We start from the raw sequence: 8,604 nt of genomic DNA on the forward strand, positions 1-8,604 counted from the left end.
GTGGGAAAGACGTTGTATCACCACTTAGGCTCATAGTGGTGGTTGTCAGTTAAAGAATCTCCCACAGAAACCATATTATTTTCTTATATGAGTAAAGTTGAGTTTGTTATTGCTTTATCTTTAACGAACTAAGTTGGTTGCAACTGTTTTATAAGCTTTATATATATTGCATGTGCTTTATTGCTTTATATTTGAGTTAAGTTATTCAGAAGTTGAGAAGAGCCAGGTAAGTGTTTCTTTCAGAATCTTTTCAAGCCTATATCTTGCTTTAGCTTTCCAATTCGCATACTCGTACATTCAATTTACTAATGCCAGTTGGCCTGCATCTTATTATGATGCAGACGCAGGTAACCAGGATCAGCACCCAGCGCCTCGTTGATCCAGTTTGAGCCTTCAGAGACTGTTGGTGAGCCTCCTTGCATTCCGGAGGACTCCTTTATTTGTTTTTAGTCTTTCAGATGTTAGGATGATCGGGGGTCCTGTCCCGACATCCCTCTTTGTTTTAGAGGCTTCATAGACAGTTAGTAGTCGGATGTCTTTACATTGTTATTTCATATGTTAAGACTTGAGTAGCCATTTTGGCCAAGTTGAATGTTGACTTTTAAACATTCTAAGCTATTTGACTAGGTTATTTGAGTAAGTTCAATTTGATCATTGTATTACTGTCTAGAGTCTTCCGCTGAGTCAGTAAGCCAGGCCAAGGGTTCGCTTGAGGCCAGCAATGGTCTTCAAATGTCAGCCACGTCCGGGGTGTAGGCCCGGGGCGTGACATGTAGCATTGGGTTCTACTCATATCCCTGCCCTTTCCTTTACCTTGAGCAGCAAATGCAACAGTGACATCATTTTCTTTCTTTAAAGCATTTTGTGTGACAAGACGTTGGTCTTCATGAAGTAATTCCCTAAAGCAAACATCTAAAGAGGGAGACGGGTCACGATTCATCAAGTTAGAGCGAACACTCTCAAAGTCGGAGCGTAATTTCATCAAAAATTGGCCTTGCTTGCTTTGCTCATGAACTGCCTGAATCACTGATAGAGATTCAATAGGTATTTTGGCATAGACAATATCTAGTAAATTCAGCCCATAAGTTCTGAAATCCAGAAAAATAATCCTGAATAGAAAAACCTCCTTGAGAGTAATTAGCAATTTCATACTCTAATTGAAAGCGTCTTGCGCTATTATCTTGGTTGTAAACCTTTTGTAAGTAATCCCACATGGCCTTAGTTGTCTTGTATGGCCTGAGATTAAGAATAATAAGAGGGTCGATTGACCCTAGAATCCATGTCATCACCCGAGCATCTTTAATCTTCCATTCACCTAGCTTTGTTGCATCAGTAGGAGTAGGATCGCTTCCATCTATATGGCCCCATAGTTCTTTGCCGGTGACAAACAACTGAAACTGAAACTCCCAAGAAGAATAATTTTTTCCAATAAAACGAACACCGAAGGATTCAAAGTGATGTGAATTCATGCTTTTGAATAGCTATGAAAACTACAAAGACTCAAGAAAGCAACTAGAATTACCAAGAACAAAATTCCCAGGTGGTAGGACTGATTGTCGATGAACAGTCAACCAAAAACCAAGATTTTCAAAAAATATTTAGAAGGAACCACAGATGACTCTATGAAACAAGACAGCCAAGAGAAGGCTCTAATACCATGTCAATTTTCTGCTGAAATGCCTCTCAAAGTGAGAGTCTTTCCATTATATAGAGAAATAAAGATTACACATCCCTAAAGATCCATCATTCCTATCCCTAAAGATCAGCTATTCTATCTCTACAAATCTGCTATTCAATCCCTCTAAATCTGTCTTGCTATCCCTCCAAATCAGCTATTCTATCACAATTTTTATTCCTTTGATTCTACAACAAATGTATATGATCATGCTAATTTATATCACTATATAATTACATTAATATATACAATCATTTAGTTGTCCATCATGCTAACAATGCTAAGATGTTCTTTAAATTGTTGAATCCTCACATTATGGTGAGGTTGCAATAATTATCTCTTCTTGCAAAGTTTAACTTTCTAGATATAAACTAATAAAAAAAGAAACTTACTAACTATTAGAAATTGTATTGTGTAGATACATCTTTTTTTTATCAATCAGTAGATATATCTTCTATCGCAACTAGAGGAGAATACTGTGTGATAGCCTGGTAGAGTGATAGGCACTAAATACAGTAACAGAGTACATGAAAGGCATATCCTAACTTTCACAACAAGGGCCTTTCCAATGATGCAAAATCAGTCATTTTTTATCTTGTGAGCATTGTTCACATTTGCTACTCCTGAACTCTTATCATTTTCCCAGTCTATGAAGATCAGCCATAACTGAAAGAGCATGATGATAAAGAGGCCTCATAGCATAGTCATACCTCATATATTACATCAGAAAATGATTATTAGGAACATTATAAGTTCTGAGTATTAAATGGGTAGTGGCTCTCTTTTAAGTGCTCCTCCCATTTCCATCCTCCAAGATTGATCTACCAAAGATGCCAACTCCCTACAGATAACCACCAATGCAGCTATTAGAGAAGGAACCAAATTTTTTAATACAATAAGAGCACAAGGTACATTTATCTCATCAAATATCAATCAAGAACCAGAAATGAATTGCCAGGAAAATAGAAGTACCATAAACAAAATAATGATTTATGTCTTCCAATTAAATGCCATTTTTTGACTATGCTAAGTTGAGAGTTGAATGCAGTTCTATCTCACTTGTGGAAGATAGTGGCCAAAACTAGTTTTCTGAATCCTTCCAGGGTAGCAGTGAAAAATATAACCGGCCAACTAGTTTTGCTTAGAGGGCACAATTGATTGATTAATCTTTACTCAGACATTGCCAACTGTGTAAGCGTAAAAGCATATCCTTACATCGTCTACCCCTTCTATTTCAAATTGATTGTTTTAGTTTTCCCATTTCTTTGATAAGTTTTCACCTTTTATTGCAAACAATCAAAAGTTTGACACACTCAAATTTTACATTTTCAACATTTGAAGAATTACTCTGTTGTTTGCCTGTTTTTTTCTTCTTTTTTTAAGATCAAGAAGTCTGTCCAGAGCCAACCCTTTGGGCCACCGCAACCTTCGAAATTCTGGGATGATGTGCCCTCCCCTCTACCATTCTCTACTTAAACATTGAACTGAGTTCTTTTGGCATGGGATCAAACTTGTGAATCAAGATACAAGTCCCACAACCTTTGCCAATTGAGCTGACCCGGGGAGGCATCTCTTTTTTTGGCTGTTCCTCATACAGAAACACACATATTGTCAATAAAATACAAATTCAGTGCTTTTACATTTTAAAATTGTAGAAGGCAAACAAGATATGCAATTTGAAACGGAGAGTAAACGAATATTTCTTTATCATGACACCTAATATCACTATGGGACCACCAAATGTGACCAAGGAAGTGGCAAAGGTAGTACATGCGGCATGTATGGTAGTCGCAGGGCAGGAGTTTGAATCCTGACTGATGATCCAAGTCTAGTGGAGTAGGGTAGAGGAAAAATCCCATTATCCACCAAGTCTGGAAGTGGCAAACAACAGATTTCCCAGTTATCAAGAAAAAGGGACAGGGAGTCTGAAAAGTTTCCAGAGTTCACAAGTTATGGATAAATGACTTCCTTCACGACGTCACCAGAAAGTGTCGATAAATTTTCTCGATATCAATAAAAACCTCGAGTGAACCATGTTAGACATCTAGTATGGTGATTCATTTCCAATAAATTAACATATGTAAACAACAATAACAAATGGACCAAATCAGGAACTTACTTGAGGTCATGGCTGACAACAAGTAAAGTTAGCTCCTTCTTTAGATCCTTTAACAATTTTGCCACATCTGCACGAGCCTTCCAATCTGATTTCCCTCATAAACAATGAACTTTTTTAGAAACTGAGGTTAGGAATATAGTTGAAGTTGGGGACAAAAATACAAAAAAAAATTGTCCATCTAATAACTTATTTATATTTAAAAACAAGTAATTCATTTTTTAAAAATAGACTAGGCTAGCTATATCATACCAAACAAAAAAATAGTAAAATAAGCTTTCAAAATCTTTGAGGGAATAGCTTCACTCCATAGTCCCGCTGCTCAATACCACAACCAAGCCTCACTACCATTATACTACATGCAATCCAAAGAGAGGTATGATCTAATCGGCAAACTCTTGAACTTCACTTGTACCAACCATAGCAAAGAATTAACTATACAAAAAATTTCAAAATAGCCCTTGTAACATATTAGCAAAAGCAAATATGAGAGCTAGTACACAGATAGCAGAAAGAGTGTTTTAACACAACAATGATTTGTACATCGATTTAACCATTTGGAGAATAAGATCAGATAGCCCTACAAGGAACTCTATGCTTCTACAAGAAGAAGCAAAAAAATTGCTTTTAAGTGAAGCCAAAGAAGAGTTCCTCTAAAATAGATATATAGATCCCACCCTGGTTGCCTTTAGTTCTGGAGAATTAGATAATGCAACCTAACAAAGAATATTAATATTCTATGGCAGAAAGATTTACATATTTCAGCATATTCTTCATAAAGTAAAAGCAGGTAGCATAACCCGTGACTCTATTCTTTATATTACCAAAGCTAATTAGTCGTCCTATTCTTGCTTGTTTGTCATTATTAACAGCTCAGCATATAGGGTTTACTAAGAGTTTACAATCTTGGTGCTTCTGTCATAGAATAACAAGTTGGGACTTTTGTAAGAACAGATTACTCAGATTACAGAATATGGGAGATGGAATCAAGACTTCAACAACCATGGTGAGAAAAAGGGTTGTTCATCAAATATAACAAAAGTAAAATCCTTGTGCAGGCATATCGATTCCCTCTGTACCCTTTCAACTTTAACCTAGAAATCACAACTATTCTTGTTCTGTAAAACCAGAACTCTTGTTGCACTAAAAGCATACGTATGTGGGAGAATAACAAACTGATGAATAATCAAATACCTAATAAGGGAAAAACATCAAAAAGGAAAAAAAAAAGGTAATCCAAAAAAACAAAATGAAGTAGATCATAGAAAGCTTCTTCGTACCAAGACCGGCAAGAGGCTCATCCAATATTAATAAATCTGGTGTTTGAACCTGTGCAAAGAGAAAACATATTAACAGACAGATAATCAATCAAAATATCAATAATTTTTTGCACACAAATAGGCATACGCATGTTTATACAAATGCACATAGACACTTCCTATTTTTCATAGATGAGAAATCCTTACTAACTGAATAGCAAGGGCTAGCCGACGTTTGTAGCCACCACTTAATGAATGGGGATCCTTATCCAAGGATATTCCTGTTAGACCAACCTAGGAGTTATCAACCACATAAAAAGCTGTCATAATTTGCTGGAAAGTAGACAAGCTTTTCTCATTTGGAAGAGAAAATTAAATGACAGTTTAAATCACACTTAAAAGGAATATACCGACATAATGGCCTTTTGAAGTCTAGAAGCAAGAAGCTCTCTTAATTGTAGGCCACCCTTTTGTCTTGGCCACCCAAATGTAACTTCATCAAGAACAGTGTCGGCAACAAAGTATCTGTAGAACAGTGAAACAGACAAAATCAAGTTAAATAAACTGTTGTTGGAACCAAAAAGAACTGTTTAACTTTATATTCCTACCTAACACATGCAATACTCGCTTTACCAATATGTATGTAAATATATAAATCTATACTTACGTAAATAATACCAGAATTAAGAGGTAAACAAATAGTGTTTAGATAATTGCAATGCTGATGATTCATGCAATCTGCACCTGGAATAAATTGATAACTGGAGGAGCTTTTGTCTTTTCAGTAAAAACAGTAGCTGAAAATGCATTATGTTTAATATGAACCTCAAGATTAAAATTGCATTGTGTCGCAAAGAAAATCCTGACAATGCATGAAACACACAGTCAAGAAATGAGTACCTCTCAGGAAATTGGAAAACAATGCCAACTCTTTCAGGTTGTAAGGGTTCAGGAGACTTAATCTGTTCATCATCATCACTATATCTCTGCACATATATGGAACCTGACGTTGGTTTGCTTAACCCTGCAATCAGCTGCATGGAGAAGGTCAAAGATAAAAACCAGCCTGAACAAAGTACCTTTTGGAGGTTGAAAGGAGAAAAACTAAAATGAATTTGAATACAAAAGACAAAATCAAAAGGAACACCTGCAATAGAGTAGTTTTTCCACTGCCACTCCGTCCAAATATCAAGCCAAAACTACAAAAGATCCATGTCAAATCCACAGAGAGCCTCTTCAAATGCATATCAGCATTTGAGATTCTAGTTTCTTCATAGTGATACTGTTCCGTAGACAGCTTGATATGTCTTTACATATATTATTAACAGTTAGGATATTCACAAATTTTATGAAACACTGGATTTTGATCTCATGTGTGCTTCTATCCAATCAAGAAATGAACAATGTAATCTCTAGTTAGCTCTTAGCCAGGATCAGCTGGAAAGATGACAAAGGACTTCTACAGCAGTAATGGAATGTAGTGCATTTGAATTTTAGCAACAGACTGTACCTTTTTTCAGGGATGGAAAGGTTGACTTGACTCAATAGATCGATCTTGGTTCCTGGAGGTCGATAAGAGACATCCCTTATCTCCAAACCCATAAAAAAAAAGATTCCACATCTATTATTACCACCTCCACTATACAACCACAATATGTTCAATAATTCTGGACAGACAAAATAGATAAATTATAAAGAGAAAACTGACTGAATTCAAGTTCAGCATGTTGCATGCCTTGTAAGTTCTGATGGAACTAGAGTTATCAGGAATACCATGTTTCTAATACTTATTAACATCTAGGGTAAGGAAAATTGAAGAAAGAGAAATCATTTGGGAATTTAATAAAAAAAGTTGTTGAATGACTTTTTGGTTAAAGAGTGTATATGTTACAGAATAAGGTCTCACCACCTAATTAACATAACTCCTTTCTCCGCCAGTCCAGTGACGGAGCCATACGCTACGAAGGGGATTCAATCATCACGAAGTTAAACTAGGCAAATAGGTGAAAATTATGTCTTCTTGTTCAAAAAAGATCTCGAATTCCCTACACATAAGAGTAGAAAGGTACAAATCAGCGTGCCATTTTGTATTTTTCTTCTTTATGAATCCCCTTATCAGAATTACTGGCTTAGCCACTACTGTCATCTAGAAGAAGAGAAAAAAGAGGAAGCCTGTGATATATCCATTGCTTCTGCTCGTATACAGATGATAAAAAGCGCCTGCAATAGTTATCAAGTTCCAGAAAAGCTCAAATACCACCAAACTCCTTCAGATAGACTAAACCTCTTAACCTAAGAAGTTAGCAAATTCATAACAACCGGAGCTATCGAGTATCCCCCATAGTGTTTATGAAATAAACCCAGAGAAAAGAAAGCAAACAAATAATGAAGAAAAGAGTAAACCGGGATACAGAGAGTTACACTTCTAGAAAATAAATACCTCTGCGAAGAATTATAGCGTGACTATGGAGTAGGTGAATATTCAGTTAATCAAAATTGTAAATGTAGGCAAGCAAACAACGTTGAACTTTACATGAATCAATTTTACTAAAATTAGGATAATATATAGTTATATAGTAGAAAACCGTACAAAATGATGGCCCATTGAAAAGTGGAAAGTTAAGAGGGCTTTACTTCAAAACAGGAGTAATCGCAGGAAACGGATAGTGCTTCCGCCTTTCTGGAATAGAAATGAGAAAACTCAGCTGACAATTGTGAAATTATAGGATCCACCTCCAGTAAGAACCGGAGAAAAAAAATAAGGAAGAAGGAGCAAGACTCACCTGAATCGCCCGGGAGGATAGGAAAACGTTGATGATCTTCCAAAAATGGAGGAGTTGGAACTGGAAATTAGTAGAGACAACGAGGGAAGTGGAATGCTCCCCATTTTCTGAACTCTGAGCCTAAGGAACAAAAATGTAACCAGAGAAAATTGGGGGAGATGGACGTTAGCGCCGCAATTGAGGTGGGTTATTTAGATTGTGTTGTTGGGTTCCTGGGTTGTGGACGGGTCGAATGAAAGTTCTAATATTAATCATTTACTATTGATCACTATATTGCATTACAAAAATCAGGCAAACGAGTAACAACATTTACCATAACTAATCTTTACTATATATATTACCAAATACCAATTACTATATATTACCAATTACCATATCTTTTGAACAACTTTCACATATAGCAAACACAAAATTCATATTTGTATGTTATAGCAAAGTTTGCATAATTGTGCTCCATAGCAAACATAAATATGTATATTTTGCTATACATATACAAAAGAAAGCAGTTGTATAATCTGTTTTGGTATACATATACAAAAAGATCAATTGTATAAAATGAGAGAGGCGAGTGAACGAGCGAGATCTGGGAGAGTGACGAACGAGATCTGGGTGAGGGGAACGAAAATATATGTATATATTCAATTTTCACGCATTTTATACATTTGCGTTTTTGTATAAAGTGAGAGAGGCGAGTGAGAGAGCGAGATCTGGGAGAGTGGCGAGCGAGATCTGGGAGAGGGGAACGAAAATATATGTATATATACAATTTTC

General features: G+C 36.0%; 1 protein-coding gene across 14 annotated transcripts in view; it reads right to left on the minus strand.

Moving 5' to 3' along the window:
* The window catches only part of LOC102585802 (ABC transporter I family member 11, chloroplastic), a 19,672-nt gene extending 11,606 nt beyond the window's left edge, over positions 1-8,066 (minus strand). For 4 of the 14 annotated variants that reach the window (XM_006364966.2, XM_015304245.1, XM_006364965.2 and 1 more), the window contains exons 1-10: positions 7,834-8,066; positions 7,685-7,730; positions 6,561-6,640; positions 6,198-6,357; positions 5,951-6,084; positions 5,461-5,575; positions 5,258-5,344; positions 5,072-5,120; positions 3,795-3,879; positions 2,386-2,516 (exon numbers count right to left, since the gene is read on the minus strand). In XM_006364966.2, the coding sequence (XP_006365028.1) occupies positions 2,438-2,516; positions 3,795-3,879; positions 5,072-5,120; positions 5,258-5,344; positions 5,461-5,575; positions 5,951-6,084; positions 6,198-6,357; positions 6,561-6,640; positions 7,685-7,730; positions 7,834-7,937 (939 nt within the window). In that variant the 5' untranslated portion in view covers positions 7,938-8,066 and the 3' untranslated portion in view covers positions 2,386-2,437. Of the gene's footprint in view, positions 1-2,385; positions 2,517-3,794; positions 3,880-4,031; positions 4,147-5,071; positions 5,121-5,257; positions 5,345-5,460; positions 5,576-5,950; positions 6,085-6,197; positions 6,358-6,560; positions 7,096-7,684; positions 7,731-7,833 lie in introns of those variants that run through there. The other 10 variants (XM_006364967.2, XM_015304247.1, XM_015304246.1 and 7 more) reach the window with 10 other exon arrangements.
* Between the last annotated feature and the right edge of the window lie 538 nt (positions 8,067-8,604).

Source organism: Solanum tuberosum, unplaced genomic scaffold (genome assembly GCF_000226075.1).
Source record: "Solanum tuberosum cultivar DM 1-3 516 R44 unplaced genomic scaffold, SolTub_3.0 scf00528, whole genome shotgun sequence".
In the NCBI taxonomy this organism is placed as follows: domain Eukaryota; kingdom Viridiplantae; phylum Streptophyta; class Magnoliopsida; order Solanales; family Solanaceae; genus Solanum; species Solanum tuberosum.